Source organism: Sceloporus undulatus, chromosome 6 (genome assembly GCF_019175285.1).
Source record: "Sceloporus undulatus isolate JIND9_A2432 ecotype Alabama chromosome 6, SceUnd_v1.1, whole genome shotgun sequence".
NCBI classification, from domain to species: Eukaryota; Metazoa; Chordata; class Lepidosauria; order Squamata; family Phrynosomatidae; genus Sceloporus; species Sceloporus undulatus.
Genome location: NC_056527.1, coordinates 113,590,532 through 113,609,273, shown reverse-complemented (window position 1 = coordinate 113,609,273; position 18,742 = coordinate 113,590,532). Strand labels below are relative to the sequence as shown.

General features: G+C 39.5%; 1 protein-coding gene, 1 pseudogene and 1 gene segment (V, D, J or C); 1 reads left to right on the top strand and 2 right to left on the bottom strand.

Moving 5' to 3' along the window:
• Nucleotides 1-878: 878 nt before the first annotated feature.
• On the bottom strand, nucleotides 879-3,072 carry LOC121933891 (annotated as a pseudogene).
• A 1,543-nt stretch (nucleotides 3,073-4,615) lies between these two features.
• On the bottom strand, nucleotides 4,616-7,858 carry LOC121933890. The segment is given in 2 exon segments: nucleotides 4,616-4,938; nucleotides 7,762-7,858. Coding segments are annotated over 2 exon segments (420 nt in total).
• Nucleotides 7,859-10,784: 2,926 nt separating this feature from the next.
• On the top strand, nucleotides 10,785-18,152 carry LOC121935255 (vomeronasal type-2 receptor 26-like). The gene is made up of 4 exons (XM_042476579.1): nucleotides 10,785-11,570; nucleotides 13,335-13,562; nucleotides 15,391-15,517; nucleotides 17,254-18,152. Exons 1-4 carry the CDS (start codon nucleotides 10,785-10,787, stop codon nucleotides 18,150-18,152), a joined length of 2,040 nt encoding a protein of 679 aa, XP_042332513.1.
• Nucleotides 18,153-18,742: the final 590 nt, after the last annotated feature.

Here is an 18,742-nt window from a genome sequence, read left to right as displayed (position 1 = left end):
ATACAGGTTCTGGAACCAATGTTTTAAATGATAAGTATTTGCCTAAAACTCTTTATAGAAATTAGAATTATGGTAGAACATCATTCCAAAGTTCAGTTTGTGAATACGGAAGTATTAATGCATCCTTGCCATATTAGCATAATCAATAAATGGAAACCACTCAGTAAAAAAAGTTTCTTCATAGGGTTTATTTTCAGATGTTTTTGTTTACCAATAAGTTTCTTTTCTTTTCTTTTTTTTGTTTCCAAGGGCATTTTCTGTTTCCAAAGAACCATTGGTAAATTATGTACAGATTTCCATTGTTGTGCAATCACTATCCTTACTGCTAAACAAAAGAACATTGTTGTTTAGGTGAAATACTGTTACCTTTTGCAAAGAATGAGAGTATACCAAATGATGGTGTAACCATTATATTCTGGTGAATTATTTTTCTCATTTTTGTAGAGTTTTTTTTACTGTAATACTTCCACCAAAGGGCATAGCCACCACATGTGAAAAAGTTACCTATTTCATTATAATTTATTCAGCATTGACATTTGCTTATATTTGTAACAAAGTTTTAATGGCTTATCATACGAATGAAGATTAATTTCATTGTTTTAACCAATTTGACAGATACTGACTTTATAGGCGAGGGGTTCTGCAGAGAAGACCGCCAATAATTCTCAATTTCAAAACCAAGATCTTTCTCCAAGATTGTTTAACCCCTTAAAAGTTGTCAAATGAACCATTTAATAAAACAGAATATAGTTTAGAAGTTAATCCAATTATAATGGTATTATATTGCAGCACAAAAGGTGCAAGTTGTGAGAGGGGACAGTTTACAGACAGCTTTGTCTCAGAACAAGAAGCAAAGTGAAACACTTGGTTATATGGAGCTAAGAGACAGACACTTCACTTGATCTTGGATATAATATAAAACCATAATGATGTTGAGAAACTGAGACAGGACCTGACCTCCCTCAAATAATTAGTCTAGTCGCCTTTAAAGGTGCCTACATTTATGGTCATGCTTTCATCTTATGGAACCAAATTCCTGGATTTTATTATATACTGACTCACCACCAAGTTCCCATATTAGGAGAAAGGTGGGATGTAAGTAAATAAAATAATAATTAATAATAATTATATATTGTGTGAAATGCTTCCCTTAGTTATCCCAAAATCTCCCCAAATTCAGCTTTATTAGTGCATTCCATGTTGCAGAGAGACAAGGTGAAAAGTGTCAGGCTTTATTTTATACACATTTTATCCTTCATTTTATACACTTTTAACATATCCACCCACTGCTCAACCTCTAAAATAAAATGTGAAGTAACTTATAGCATACACTAAATGGAGATGAAAACACCACTAACCAAAAATTTTGGCAGCCAAACGGATATCCATAAATATGTTCTCGTTTTACATTTCCAATCCATTAAAAAAAAAAAAACCCTTAATTACACATATTACAAACATGTTTGCTCATAAATCCAATGATTGGGATGAGAAAATGTTTCATGTGCAGAAATTAGAATAGAAAAGGCATTTATTCATATTCCAAGCTGCCAGAGGTATCTTCCCAATGTGAGGAAAAGTAGATTTCCATTTGAGAATGGGAAAAAATTCTGCTTAGTTTTGAGAGCTCTTGATATACTTCCAGTTTGTACTCTGAATCTTGTTTTGTTAAAGCAACTGCAGAGTTGCTGGGAGCAAGGGCTGGTTTTTGTCTGGCTTCAGATTCACTTCCCCTCATTGTGGTTCCTGGCTTCACAGTAATACACTGCAGTGTCTTCTGGTCTCAGGTTGTTCATTTGCAGATACAGCATGCTTGAAGGGTTGTTCCTGGAGATGGTGAAGCGCCCTTTCACCGAGTCTGCATAGTATTACTGGCTCCCATCATACCATATAACTGCAATCCATTCCAGCCCTTTCCCAGGAGCCTGTCGTATCCAATGCATGCCAGAGCTGCCAAAATCGAACCCTGATCCTTGACAGGACAGACGGAGGGATTCTCCAGGTTTTTTAATGCCTCCTGCAGACTGTTCCAGATGAGCCTCTGATTGGATGCCTGGAAAGAAAAATGTTCATAGATTTCCTTAGGAATCAATCATCAAATATGAGCAACTTCCTTTTCTTCATTTGTTGATGGACTTCAACATCCATCAGTTCTATACCGCTTAGTCAATGCCAGGAATGATTATACTTGTTGTCCTGCAACAAATGGAGACCACTTCTTCACCAGTACTGGCTTTGACACTGTCTCTTTGGCTGAATCTGCACTGAAGAAATAATGCAGTTTAACTATCATGGTTCAATGTTATAGAATTCTAGGATTTGTAGTTTTGCCAGATATTTAGCCTTCTCTGTCAGAGAGCTCTTGTGTCACAACAAACTACAAGTCCCCAGATTCCATAGGAGAAAGCCGTGGCAATTGAAGTGGTACCAGACTGGATTAAGTCTGCTGTGCAGATTCAGCCCTTGTCAGGTGCATCTAGAAGAATAATTACCTTTCAAGATTGCCAAACTGAAAGCTACGTGAAGCAATAAAATCATATTTCTGTTTGATCCTTTGAAAATGATCACTGTCACACATGAGCTGCCTTGCTAGTTGTAGCTGTGGTGGGAAGAGGATTTGACCAATTTAAACAAGAACCGACCTCTACATTTACATACCTTTCCATATAAAAGAGCAGCAGCTTTCTTAACTATAGCTATTTAGTTATACACAGAGACAGAGGAAACAGTAAACTGGTTTGCTGGAGGGGGCATGAGATTGGAATTATGGGTTGAAAGAATGGAATGGCGAGTAGAGTTAAGAAAAACATATTACCAGTAAGTACAAATATGCATGTAAAATCTCCACATGGGGAACCTTTCAATAAAAGATAGAAGAATAACTACCAACCATAGTATACATAGATTCTACCTTAATGCATAGTGGTAGAATAGATCAAGATGTTACTGGACTATTGCAGCTGTTGTTTCTAGTCTTCTCGAAGACGATGGAAGCATGTGTCCTTTCATATATGAGAAAGGTATCCTCTTACTCTTCCTCCTCCTCCTCTTCTTCTTCTCCATCACCACCATCTAGTTTGCAGTTTTATGCACTTACCTGGACTAGAACGCCGGGAGTGCACAGTACAAATCGCCACTCAGCCAAGAAAAAAACCCTTGAGCAGGTCACACTCTCTCAGCCTGAAAGAAAGGCAACTGTACCCCTTGTCTGAAAAAGTCTTGCCAAGAAAACCCTCTGATAGGACAGACATAAATCAGAGGAGATGTGAAGAAATATAACCACAGCAAATCAAAGGAAGACTTTGATGATCACTGGAGGTGTCTCCAGCTATGACTGTGGAATTGTTGTAGGGTACGTATCAAACAAATATAATAGGTGCTGTAGGCTATATTTCAGAGGAAGGAATGGGCAAAACCACCTCTGAATATTCCTTGCCTTAAAAAGCCCTATGACCTCTTCCACATTATTTCATAATGGCAGGATACAAAGTGCTCAAAAGGGCAGTCTACCACCGCCCTAATTTGCTGTGTGAGGGAGCCGCAATGGACAAACAACATGGGTTCTTTTTGCAGTGCCATTGTGACGCCGCAAGGCGCCAATGGTGCACTTGCAGCGCCATAAAGGCGCCGAGACGTGCGGACGCTAGGCGTCCATCACGTCAAAAAGGCGGTGCCCGTATGTACAGGGCACCACAATTTTGACACCCTCATCACGTGCGAGGGGTGAGAGGCGTCTGAAAGTGCCACCCCTCGCACGTCACGATGGCACCTCATAGGGCCCATCTAGCGAGCACCATTGTTACTCTAAGTGCATTGCTTCCACTTGATGCATTGTACTTGTGGATCTGTTGGACCTTGAAGCATTTATTTTGTGTCTTCTTGTGCTCCCCATCACTGTGAGACATTTACCCTGTCTCGCAAAGAGATCAGATTCAAAAATGATGTGAATTCCAATATGCCCAAATAAATTATTTTATTACGTTGTTGTTGTTGTTTTTGTTGTTGTTGCTGCAGCTGCTGTGTGCCTTCAAGTTGTTTCTGACTTACAGTGACCCTAAGACCTATCATGGGGGTTTCATGGCAAAATTTCTTAGAGATTTGCTGTTGCCTTTTCCTGAGGCTGAATGGATGTGACTTGCCTTAGAGAGTGGAAAATGGGGATGGACAGAACTCTGCCTTGTTTCTTTGGAGAGAAAGTTATGGCAAAATCACTTTTGGTGATAATTTTTAAAGAGACTCCCAGAATTTTCAGACATACAGCTGGGGAAATGATTAACCTTACAAATAATATCACATATTTAGACACACATTTTATTTCCCTCATGCTCAGTGACATATGTCACTGCTGCCCTCTTGTGTAAAGCGGGTGGATGGGGAGTCCTAGTTTTATGAAGAGATATGGATGCTATATTTCAGTAGATCTCTCAAGCTTCTGGATCTGACTGAAAGAGGAATCCAGTATTGAGATCCCCTCAAACATTGTATAAGATGCCTGAGCAACATGAAAAAGAAAGGGAGAAATGTATGGCTCCAGAACAACTGTTCCCATGCAGGATCTTGGAGAGACAGTACAAAATACCTTCCTCTTTTTTGACAGCTTCTGAATTACTTTGTCTCACTGTGCTTTTCTGGCACAGTAATAGGTGGCTGTGTCTTGAGCTGTCAGGGATCTCAGCTCAAGATAAAACTCATTCTTAGAGGAATCAGCAGAGAGGATTGTTCGGCTTTGAAGAGACTGAGCATAGCGTATACGCCATTCATCGACATTCCAGTCTATTTGGCCCAGCCATTCCAGTCCTTTTCCAGGAGCCTGGCGGACCCATTCCCACCATACATTCTTCAACGAATCCCCAGTCACAGTGCAAGCTAGCCTGAGGGTTTGCCCGGGTCTCAGCGTTTCTGGTCCAGATTCCACAAGTTGGACACTGGAGTGGACATCTAGAGTCAATGAAAAAGCAGTTGTTAAATTAAACTTTGCCTTCTTACAGATTTCATTCATGCAGTTCATCAGCACAATACTCACACAATGGAGATGCTAATAAGAAGAGACAGATAAAGGGAAGCTACATTTTATGCAACAAATAAGAGTTGGAATGTCTTCTGAGATAGCAAATGAATTAACTCAGTAAATCCTGATGTGCAGATGAAGCTATTTAAATGGAAAGCATCACAAGCAAGCAATTTGCATATGATTTTCCTTTCTCCTATCAAAAGTAAGATCTGAGAGGGCAATGAGTGAGCATCAGTGCTGAAGAAGGACCCAAAATGGGCACCTTGCATCTGTAACACCATTAATCCAAATAGTGTACAATGTTGTCTTACTTTTTGGCCTCCCCATGGAGACATTTTCTGATACACTCTTTCCTCTTTCATTACTTTATTTTCATATATGCTTTGCATACTTTTTTATTTTTAAAAACAAGCAAAGTAAACCTTTAAAGATCAAATGAATTGAGCAATGATATATAGTTACATTTTATAGATTCTCAGCAGCTGGAGTACAAACAGATTGTATTCACACTGCTCAGAATAATGGTAATAATGGGAATCAGAATATCTATAACTTCTGAGCTTTCTCACTTTGTACCCAATCCAATAAAAACAAAAAGGCAAAGAAAATATCAAAATATATCTCAAATGCATATTTTGAGAAATAAAAATATCTGTAATGCCTATAAATGCATTTAATAGGAAAAAGTGGATTTTCATATGGAATTCTTTTTTTAAAAAAAACAATTGCAGTTTAATGTAGAAACAGGTTGGAATGAGCTGAATGAACATGTTCAGATGTGGAATAGATTTACTTCATGCATTCATATTCAATCAACTGAAAACACATATTTCCAGTTTCACTTTTTAGGCATTAAAGCATTGAATCTTGGTGAGAGATATCTGAATTTTCGTTCCTGATACTTAACAAAATTATATTGTTTCAAGATTACATCTGTCTCTTGTACTGCAAGTTGTATCCTGTCCAATCCTATGCCTATCTACTCAAAGCAATTCCCACTATGTACGACTAGATGCATGTAGGTTGGGGGTGACAGCATATGTCATGATAATACCAGGCCTATTACAATTATGACAGCTTTAATTTGAGGATGGCTGGATTTGTTCTAATTATGGTTAAATCAAGATCAAATCATGACAGCTGACAAAGAATGTTCAGTTTCAGGGGCCATGTTCCCTTGGCTGCTAAATTCTAAGGACACATTAAATGGTAAACACCTCTTGGTATTTAGGAAACATCTCTAGATATCAGATCCTACCAGAATTTTTGGCCTGACTTTCTCATCCTTCAAAAGTCTCCCTCCACCCAGTATATAAATGGTGACTATGTTGTCATGTACTTTTCCCAATACACATTTCTCCCCTTAGTTTTACACATTTCCCCCACTGAACAAAGCATGCTTGTGCACATCAAATTGAAGGTGGATAAAATTGTCTGACCTGTCAAAGGGTAATTGTGGGTAAGTCTCTTGCGGGATCTGACTGTTATGGAACTCCAATCATTTTTACATAAAGAAACAAGGGGAGGGAAAAAAACAGGTCACAGTTGAAACCACAAACCGTATTTGTAGCTAGCTATCCATTTTTTTATTACATTGACAATATTATTTTTCTTTTTTTATTCCTCTCCTGGAAAAGGAGAATTGTCAATGCTCCTCATTTGCAGCTTAATGGAGGTTTATCAGTCAATGAGTCCAATTTGTCTAAAGATGTGCTATTGTCAAAGTCACAAGGTCCCTAAAAGTCATGTGTAATTGGGACATATATGGATTTATTTGTGTGTTCTGACAGCATGCCTGGTACTACTTTCAGTTTACTGATTCGAGAGGATAAAACAAGATAAATAACAAAAGTCCATTAAACATATTGGCTAATGATCAGAGCTATCAGCCATAGTTCCAAAACTCAACCTCGTGTCAGACATAAACTACAGCCCATAACTACTTCCCACAGTTTCTGCACATGGATGTCTCTTCTGGCTGTCTCCAAGATTGTGTGCCAAACCTTGTAATTCTGACAACAAAGGGAAAGCTACAACTATCTCTGTACTATCAGGCTATCTTAACAGAAATCTTAACAGAATCCTCCTTGTAATTCAGGACAGCAAAGGTCTTCAGAAGAAACCTTTAATCAAGGCATGATCTTCTATAAGGAAAGTTGCATGTACAAAATAGCCCATGTAGCATTACCCATGGCTGCCAGAAGACAAAGATCCTGCAATAACTTCTTTTAAAAACCAAAGACATTAGTTCCTCAACTAAGTGTGTATCTACACTATAGAGTCCTTTCTACCCTATTTCCCTAAGGAAAAGCTTAAAGTAAAATCAAAAAGAACAAAACATGTTTTCTGTCAGTGCTGCTCCTGAGAAATCACACATTGCAACAGAGGTAGTTATGTCCTCTGCAATTATAGGAAGTAATTGATTCTCCTAGATTACCTCACTCACCTTTCCAGAAAGTGGAAGAAAAGAAACCCAAATGTGAACTTGAAAGAGATTATAAAACCCTCCACTTGTGCCATATAGGGCTGGGGAGAGAAGGACAATGTAGGCAGGGCTGTGTCTCGTTGCGCAGTGATACCAGCTTCCCCATTTCAATTTGTGGCATCAGATTTAGTAGATTGGCTGTAGTTCATGAAATGCTTTTGTAACTGTGTTAGCACTGAAGCTTGATTAGAAAGGGTTCTCTGAATACAGTACATTAACAGAGTCTGCTGCTGTTCAGTTTAGCTGGTTTAAATTCATCCTATACCTGAAGTAAGGTTCCAGGTGGACTTCAGCATGGTCTGAGCTTTGTCCTCAAATGGTGTTGCTGATTTTGTTGCTGTTTGTGTTGCTTTTTGTGACATGCACAATAGATATGCAGTCCCTCAGTGAAGATTTAATTCCTGTGCCACACGAGTGGTATCAGCCTGGTGACTTTGTTGTTGGTGGGATTGTTTCTCAGATCATGAATTTGTATCATGCACATTCCTTCAAGACGCATCCTTCTGAGGAGGTAGAAGAAGGTGATATTCCAATGTAAGGAACTTTTTCTTTCTGCCTTCCATCTCTCCTGTAAGCTCAATATTTATCATGTCAATACTCAGTGAAGATTCATGTAGTATAAGGGCGCGGAAACTTTGACCCTCCAAATGTTTTGGACCACAACTCTTACAAACCTTTAACTTTGGTCAGCTTGAATGAGGTTAGTGGACTGTAGGGTCAAACAGAGATGGTGCTTGGTAGTCACCTCACCCTGAAATCATTTGGACCACGGGCCACTTGTAAAGAAAGACTCTACAACCTTTAAGTTTTTGTTCAATAGCATCTCTTTCAATCATTAATATTTTGCTAGTCTTCTCTTTTTAAAAATATGATTCAAAGCACACTGGCCTGTTTCCCTCCAAAGTGAGTAATGGTCTTATTTGGAAAAGTGGGGTGTTGCATTTCCTTCAATTGTAGCAAGCCTAGATCTAAGTTTTGTAGGAGAGGAAATGTATGAATATGGGTGAGTAATTGGGCTGCAAAACTAGGATTCCACATAAGCCCTAAAGGGGAAAAAGGGGAAAGGAGATGATGTGAATAAAATAAGTGGAAAGAAACAATCAATGGGGGGAAATGGTCTTATTGAGAAACATTTGAGCAGACAGTTGTACAGTCCCATTTAAAACAGAATACAGAAACAATCTAAAAATGTGCTTAAGGAAACTTACAAAAATGGCTGTAAGGGCAAGTCTGGCCAAAATAGAAGAAGTGTGGGGAAAATGTGTATAAGTAGTTCTTGCTGGTGAAAAGGTTACTAGTATTGATTCCCCCCCCCCCCCTTATAACAGCATAGAAGTTAAAAGCCAAGATGTCTTTTTTCGGATACAAAACAATTCCTGTCTAAGGATGTTAATTAAGGTAAGAAAAAGAGTCTGTGTCCTCAGAGTGAAATACCTTCATGAACTAGGACATGGAGCAATGGATGCAAACTACAGGAAAAGAAATTCCATCTAAACATTAGGAGGAACTTTTTGACAGTAAGAGCTGTTCAAGAGTGGAGGACAATCCCTCAATGGAATTTGGTGGAGTCTCCTTCTTTCAAGGCCTTTAAAGAGAGGCTGGATGGCCATCTGTTGGGGATGCTTTCATTGTGAGTTCCTGCATGGCAGAATGGGGTTGGACTGGATGGCCCTTGAGGTGTCTTCCAGCTCTATGATTCTACGTCTCACTCCTCTTACTGACTTCTATCTTGCGCGTCCTATTGTAGAGTGCTATTTATGACCTAAAATTAATAGTAACAAAACAGGTGGCATAATATACACACTAGATCCTAGAATCATAGAGTTGGAAGAGACCACAGTGGCCATCCAGTCCAATCCCCTGCCATGTAAGTATATATAAGCATGCAACTCCTGTGTAACAATGCAACACATACTAATATTGAGAGCATACCTGCTTTTGTGAATTAAAAACTGACTCTCTCCCACGTTTCTATGGTACGTTTCTATGGTAGAGCACATTATTAGTGTGTACAGGTCCCATCTTCAGTTCCTGACTGCTGGATGTCCTCAAGACACAAAGGTGAAATAGGCCTCTGCTTGAGGACTTGGACAAATGTTGAAAGTTTGCAGAAATAATACTGAGATTGGCAGAGTAGGAGTGTAGTAAGGACAACATTGTTCCTTTGATCTGGACACAGTTGCTTGTGATATCTCATATATGATGTCCTCACTCATTTCCAGATTTTGCCATTTCAAGGCTGTCATCTGAAAATGCCAGTTACTGATACTGATGAAACATCAGGAATAAACTCTACCAGAACACGACCACATAGCTGGAAAACCCCACCCAAAACTATGGATTCCAGCTGTGAAAGTCTTTAACTTCACAAAGAGAGCTTTGTTTTTCCCCTCATTTCACAATGTGTTCCACCACCACCAATCTGATCATAAATCTTCTTTGATTGATCTCATTTCTATTCATACCACCACCACTCTTTCTACTTAATCATTTCTTGCCAATTTCTGCTATCCTTTCTCCTTAGACACAAGTCTCTCTTGACCCCTAATTTTGACCCCCCCCCCTTTGATGTTAATCTTCCCATATGGGCTTCTTTTTCTGGTTTCAGCATCTGTCTGTTTGTTATCCATCATAACAAGGGTAAGGGAAGGTAGTGACGCTCGTACGGGAAATGTTCTAGGATTGCTTCTCAAATTTAATACCAGCGTGGTCCAATATTCTGATGAAAATGATTACATACATATTTGTTTACAAAAGTGTATATTATTCTACTTTCAGCATGTTGACAAAGTTCTACCAGCATGTCCTGGCCTTGGCATTTGCTACTCATACAATCAACAAGAATCCCAAAATCTTGCCCAACATAACACTTGGTTTCCATATCTACGACAGCTACTATGATGCAAGGATGACCTATCGTACCATTCTGGACATGCTCTTCAAATCAAATAGATTTGTCCCCAACTACAAGTGTGATGCCCAGAAACCCCTCATGGCAGTTGTAGGGGGAATCAGTCCTGCCATCTCCTTTCATATGGCAGATACCTTAAATCTCTACAAGATTCCACAGGTAAGACAACTTCATTGGTAAGGCATCCATTTCACATATCACATTTACCATCTTGCTTCGCCAACTGTTAATAGCTTGGCATATATGTAAATATATATTTTGATATATTCTTCCTATCCTATTTCTAAACATCTCTGAACAATACGTTCTTTTAGCTTACGTATGGTTCATTTCCTCAAGAAAAGAGTGAAGCAACAAAGCTGTCTTGGTTTTATCATATGGTCCCCAATGAATCCCATCAGTTTATGGGGATTATCCATTTACTTAAGCGTTTTGGATGGACATGGGTTGGACTGTTGGCTGCAGGTGATGAAAGTGGAGACCGTTTCTTGCAGGTTTTAGAGGCATTGTTTACTCAGTATGAAATCTGCTCAGCCTTCACACAAAGACTGACCCGTGATGGCCGTTTACCTCAGGTCCCTGATCTAGTCCGTATGGCTGATGTGATTGATCAACATTTAATGAATCAGAGGACTAGAACCTTGGTCATCTATGGTGAAACTCTGGCCTTAATGTGGTTGAGCACTGCATTGTTCTTATCAGGAATTGATTACAGTTATGTTGGGAAGGTATGGATCATGACAGGACAGATTGAATTCGCAGTCACTGGTCTTTCAAGGAACTGGAATTTTGAAATATTCCAAGGGTCCATTTCCTTTGCCATCCACTCCAAGGAATGTCTAGGCTTCAAGACATATCTTCAGACTATAAAACCTGACTGGACACAAGGAGGTAGTTTTCTCAAAGAGTTCCTTGAACAAGCACTTGGATGCTCAATTCCCACTCCCCTAAAACCAGTGGGATCTGAGAACATGTGTACCGAGGAGGAGAGGCTGGAGGGCCTTCCTGAGGCTGTCTTTGACATGCACATGAGTGGCCACAGCTACAGTATCTATAATGCCGTTTATGCCATAGCACATGCTTTGCATGACTTGCACACATCTAGATCCAGTTACAGATCAACGATGGGGTGGAAAAAACGTCAAGATCTCCATCCTTGGCAGGTAATATCTCCAAAATTAAATGCCTTTTAGCATTGAATACATTGTTAGAAAGTGTAAGAAAGCATCCAACTTCTTTCTTAACAAAGAACTAATCAAATTAAAACAAAAATCTACCTCCACTGTAATGACTGATACGTTTAAATTGCCATATGTTTTCATAGAACCCAGCACTTCATTAGATCCATGGAGAGTAGTTCCAGTTGGTTATCCTTATACTGGAGTAGTAGGTAGTGGTGGGGAATGTACAATCATCCCTCCATATCCACAGATTCTACATCCATGGATTCAAACATCCACAGCTTGAAAAAAAAATAAAAAAATAAAATGCATGCATAAAGCAAATCTTTTGCTATTTTATTATGCCATTTTATGTAATGGGGCTTGTGCATCCATTGGTATCCACTGGGGGGACTGGAACCAAACCACAACAGACACCAAGGGTACACTGTAATAGCAAAAGGAACTGCCAGCAAGTGATGATCATAACTGGAGTAGTTTGACAATTAAGAGGTTACAAAAATATCCATAATAATAAGTAGGGCCAAAACACACTGCAGAAATAATCCAGTTTGAGACCACTTTAACTGTCCTGGTTCAGTGCTAGGTAATTTTAGAAACTGTAGTTTGTTGAGGCACCAGAGCTCTCTGACAGAGAAGGCTAAACGTCTCACAAAAATACAGTTCTCAGATTTCCCTAGCATTGAGGAAGGGCAGCTAAAGTGGTCTCAAACTGGGTTGTTTCTGCAGTGTGTTTTGGCCTTGAGACATATATGGTGAGACCAACTTATATAGGATGTGCTTTCATGGTGAATTGTAGTTGATGGCAGATAGAACTAGGCATACTAGGGGTTAGAAATGTAAATATTACATACAGAGAAAATTTCTTAAACAGTGTTCGTAAAACAGAAAAGATGGGTTGTAATACAATTGAACTAAGTAAACAAATTATTTTTTAATACAAATTATTTAACATATGTAGTAAATTAAAAGCCTTTGTCCATAGTCAAGCCATTCGAGAAAGAACTAAACCTCTTCAGAAATCCTTGTTCAGTTGTTTCCCATTGGAAACTGCCTTAAGGTCAGTGTACCTTGGGAGTAGGATGAGCAAGTCTAGATAACTGTTCCATATTTAAGATCACTACTTAGTCACGATTGTGACACTATTGTCATGATCGTATCTCCCTCCAACTTATTACACTGGGCATCAGCTGCATGGGAAGAAGACATTCCATTTTGCCTGTGATTGTACGATGGACAAATAATATTTCCATCAGGTTTTTGGGATAGACTAGGTTGGGAGAGGTTACTTACAAGCACACAAATTGTGTTGATGCATAATGTCTGTATACTCAGGAGGAGAGCTGATATGGAATAATGGCTGTTGGGTTTTGCACAATACTTGATAGGTATTTATGTAATTGCAAACAACCTTACAAACACGGAAAAGGGAATCGTGATGATGCACGATGCCTGCATTCTCAGGACCTTTACTTTTCAATTCTGTAAACAAGTAAGTAGTAAACTATAATTCATAGGTTTCTATATACTTATACCTTCCTTTTCAAGATAAAGAGCCTAATAAAATACTTGCAGTACTAAGTGTCAGAAAATGTTCTAAGTATACCTAAAAATGGGAGGAAATATCTTGGTAAGTCACTGAGCAAGCTACAAGTACGTTTAGTTCCCTATTATGTCTGGTATCTATTTCTCTACTATCTATTTTTGTTGTTGTGAATAATTTCTTCCTTGTTTTCCACCAACTAGCTCCATTACTTTCTTCAAACCATCACCTTTAACAACTCAGCTGGAGAAACACTGTTTTTCAATAACCGAATGGAAATGGAATCTGGCTTTGATGTAATGAATTTATTCATATTCCCAAATAATTCGTATTGGCAAGTGCAGATTGGCAGTCTGGATTCCAAGGACATTGAACAAACACAATTAATCATTAATGAAGACATAATTCAATGGCACAGAAGCTTTAATGAGGTGTGGATTATGGCATATTCTTGAAGAATGATCCATTGTCAATAGAGGCCATGAATGTTCTCGGTATCTGGGTATATTATCAGTAGAAATCTGGGAGCTGGAAATGACTTGTTTTCCATAAACTAGACTTGTAATTGTTGTCTGAAAGTATGACATATTCACTATCATGCATCCAAAGATGTATTCTTAAATCTTGTCATCCTTGATGAGACTCACTCCACTGTGGAGGAGTTCGACTGTATGCTTTCTCAACTTATATGCTGACAATATCATATTAAGAGCAGATTTAGACTTAGAAAGAGGAGGAGTTATGTGGATGACACCATACTACTAGGGGAAAACATCATAGACTTGGAACAATGACTAAAGGAGGTCAAAGAAGAAAGTGCAAAAGCAGGCTTGCTGCTGAGCATAAAGAAAACAAAAATAATGACCATGGAGGATCTACATAAATTCAACCTAGACAATGAAGAAATCAAAATAAAGATTTCCCGTAACTTGGATCAAATATTGATCAGTATTGAAACAACAGCCATGAAATCAGAATAAGAATAGGAATGGGAAGAGCAGCCATGAAAGAACTAGACACATTCCTAAAGTGTAAAGATATGCAACTGAGCATCAAGATTAGAATCATCCAAGTCATTGTATTCCCCATCACAATGTACAGATGTAAGCGCTGGACACAGTGAAGAAGGTGGATAGGAGGGAAAGAAAAAATGGTGTTGGAGAAGAGTGTTGAGGATATCCTGGACAGCCAAAAGGACAAACAAATAGGGATTTGAACAGATCAGGCCTGAGCTCTCCTTGGAAGCCAAGATGATGATACTAAGGCATATTTTGGCCACATCATAAAAAGACAACTCATTAGAAAAGATAGTAATGCTAGGAAAGGTAGAGAGTAGTAGAAAGAGAGGAAGACCACATGCTAGATGGATAGGCTCACTAGGGAGACCACTGGCCTGAATCTACAGGACTTAAGCAGAGCAGGGAAAAATAGCTGGTCTTGGAGATGTCTCATCCACAGGGTTGTCATGAGTCGGGGTTGACTAGATGACAGTTAACAAAAACAATAACAAGAGTACAGCTACTTTAAATATATAATTTGATATTATAACCCATCCTGTTCTTCCTTTACCCCTTTCAATGATCTTGGGAGAAATGTGGGATATAGATTAAATGAGACAAGAAACAAAACTGAGAAATGATAGGATCCCACCTGCAACTTGCCCTCATGATTATTGCAATGTATGCTACATAGGGTGACCCTTGGAATCTGTTCATTAACTATAAGCAGTATATAATACACTGGCTAATGTATTAGCTGCTTCTTTAGTGTTGAATATTATCTCCCCTGTCTATAAAAAACAAAGACTGATCACATGCATATGATTCTGCCTAAACATGAAGCAACTAAGAACCTTCTCTGGATACCACCAGCAGGAAATATTTGCCAGCAGAGTGTAGTGCTTTGAGCACTGGACTATGAGACAGTAGATCAAGGTTCAATTCCCTGCTCAGCCACAGAAGCCCAATGGGTGCCTCATATCTCAACCCCAGAAAACCTCATGATAGCTTTGCCTTAGTGTCTGCAGTAAGTCATAAACTACATGAAGGCACAAAACAACAACACAACAACAAAAAAAGCCAAGGACATTTCAGTGGTGTTGTATATTTTGTTATTATTTTCATACTGCCATTTCACTTTGCCCTTATAGCAGCTTTTAACTAGATGACATCCTTACTGTTTTACAGCAAACATTTAGTAAGTATCAGCCCACCATAACTGCCTAACTGTTCTCACCCTAAACTTTATGTTCATGGATAGGTTCGCCCTCTTTCTCTGTGTAATGAATACTGCAAAGCTGGATATCACAAAAGAAAGAAGGAAGGTGAGAAATTTTGCTGCTACCATTGTGATCGTTGCCCAGAAGGGAAGTTTTCTCACACAAGGGGTAGGTAACATAAAATATCATTATACTAGCATGCTAGGACTGAAATTCTATATGGCACAGTGAAGCATGATGTTTCTGCATATATACTTATACTATTGTGGCCACCCGCACCCCCAGATTTGCCCTTGAACTGCTTCAGCCTCTAGAGATTTGAAGAAATGGTGCCACTGACACAGTTTTAGGTGGAACAGAACACCTCCAGCACAAAACTCATATTATTTTCCCCACTGAGGTTTCTGCAATCCACCTCAAATATGCTTCCAGCAAAAGTTTTATATCTGCACAAAATTAATATCTTTCTCCCTTTGTGAAACTAAGAGGCTAAACAGACAAGCAGCTTCAGCCAGCGTGGAGCTATGGCCTGCAGATGACACATGCCCCGAAGATGCCCCCAAGCCAGCTTCACACTGCCTTCCCAACCAAAATGTGGACAGCGTTGTGGTGCTCCGGCAGCATGGTGTTCACATGACGCACAATGCATGAGCGCCAAAAAGCCAGCACCACAACAGAAAAGCTGCCCCTTTTCCACCTCCAAAAGGACTGGTGTTTTGCTGCTTCTTTTGGGGCTGGGAAAATGCTGGGTTGGGGCTGCGGCATGCCCCTTTAGGACTGTCTGTACTGGCCCTAAGTCTATTTGAGCATGATCCCACTTCACCAAACACAACCTTGCCAGATAAATTCTCCCTATTTTGCAGTAAGGAAATTCTTCCCATCTCTGTCAACACAAGCAATTTCTCACTTGCTGAGAGAAAATGAACTATGTCAGAAATTACAACTCTCTCTGACTAGTTATTATTTTTTTCAGTTAGCAGTCAGTTAGCTTGAGTACATGTCCTGTTCCATGCTTAACAGAAGCTTTGGCAGTCTTCTGAGATATACCCAAAACATCATCTAATGATGTTGGGAAATTGTCCACTGGAGTATTCTAAAAGAGGATATGATAGCTGGAATCCTGTTGGGAAGTTACAAAAGCATAACCACCATAACTGAGTAGTTATGTGGCTACTCAGTGACTCCTGGCTACTCAAGACAACTTTACGGGAAGCAGCTACTGCAGTCAATGGGGATCTAGTCCCCTATCCCCCTCCTTTGAGCAATCTCCAGAACTACAGACACGGGATCCCTGTCACAATTTCCCCTCACATCAGAAATTTCTTTTGCAAGTGTGTGGAGAGGTGGAACATTATTCAACTGCTTCCTAAGCAACAGGGCACCCATTTATTAGGCAGTGACTACTGCCTAATAAATGGGGGCTGTGTGACTTTCAATATCCTTATGTATTCCCTAAATTAGGGAATGCATAGGAATCACAAATACCAAACAGTTACACATTTGTGCTCTTAGTTACGAATTCCTAATCACCCAATAGCATTTTGGCTAATGTGTTTATAATCACTGAACAGGACGGTGTTATGACACTGCTATGCAGAGGAGCTTATACTTAAGATTTGTGATATATAGAAAGAAAAATTAATGTGTGTCTGTGTTTGTGTGTATAATGTTCAAAGCAGTGGGAAAAGACTTAATATTGGCAAAGCTGAGAAAAATACTATAACTGTTAACAACATTAAGGAGGAGTGGCTGTATACTTTAGTGATAATGATATGTACTTTCCCAAGACAAATTCCATATCCAGAAATAGGTACAAACACTAAACCGCAGTGGATTCTTGCCATTGGCTGAACCTCGGTTAAATTTTGAGTCTCTAATGTGTTGGCCCCACTTTTTTTTTCCAGATATGGCCAGCTGTTTTGCATGCCCAGAAGATAAATACCCAAACAAAGACCAAAGCCTGTGCATTCGAAAAACGATCACCTTTCTGTCCTATGAAGAACCTTTAGGAATAAGTTTAGCATCCCTTGCAGCCTATTGTTCTCTGATCACACTCTTTGTGCTGGGGGCCTTTATTAAGAACAGAGATACTCCCATTGTCAAAGCCAACAACCGGGACCTCACTTACACTCTCCTTGTCTCCCTCTTCCTCTGTTTTCTCTGTTCTTTCCTCTTTCTTGGACAACCTAGAATGGTGGCTTGCTTTCTGAGACAATCAGCTTTTGGCATCATCTTCTCTGTGGCCGTTTCCTCTGTCTTGGCCAAAACAATAACTGTGGTTATAGCTTTCATGGCTACCAAACCAGGGTCCCAAATGAGGAAGTGGATGGGCAAAAGACTGGCCAACTCCATTGTCATCTCCTGCTCGCTTATCCAAGCAAGTATTTGTATGATTTGGCTAGGAACATCCCCACCTTTTCCCCATTTGGACATGAAGTCGGGGACTGGGGAGATGGTTGCAGAATGCAATGAAGGTTCTGTCCTGATGTTTTACCTTGTGCTCGGTTACATGGGACTTCTAGCCATCATTAGCTTCACAGTGGCCTTTTTAGCCCGGAAACTGCCAGACAGTTTCAATGAAGCAAAGTTTATTACTTTTAGCATGCTGATGTTTTGCAGTGTTTGGTTGTCCTTTTTCCCAGCTTACACAAGCACTAAAGGGAAATATATGGTGGCTGTTGAAATTTTCTCCATCTTAGCTTCTAGTGCTGGGTTACTCAGCTGTATATTTTTCCCTAAATGTTACATTATTCTACTGAGACCTGAGCTGAACAACAAGGAACAGCTCATCAGGAAAAAGTAAGAGGCTTATTGCATGTATTCCTAAACTAGATTACCTCTATCCAGTTTTAGGGTTAATTCAGACAGCACCCTGATCTTATCACACACTTTTTACCACTGAAATTGCCACCCAAATACATGCCAGCTCTGCAAGCCCTGCTTGCAGAGCTGCTCCTTCAAGCTCTTTTTAGATCTGGGAATTTTCTGATTTAAGAAAATGGCTGCCAGAGCAGTTCTGCAAGAAGGGATGGCCCCGAGATGTATTCAGGTGGCAATTTCGGTGGTAAAAAGTGCATGAGAAGATCAGGGTGCCGCCCGAATTAACCCTTAAACTGGATAGAGGTAAGCCAGTTTAATAATACATATGATAAGCCTGTAAGTCTAACAGTTCTATTCTGTCCAGAAAAGTATTCCTAGATGCCAGCTTTCTATTGCAAAATTATATTTTCCCCTAAACATTTTCTGCTACTTAGGCTTCCCCCCTTGAATTACTCTGCCACTTAAATCATGTTTTGGAATATGACTGCCACAGAGAGCAACTCCTTTTGTACAAAAACAATGCTGTATTGGCAATTTTGTTTTTGATTCCTTCCCTACTGACCCTTACTTGGG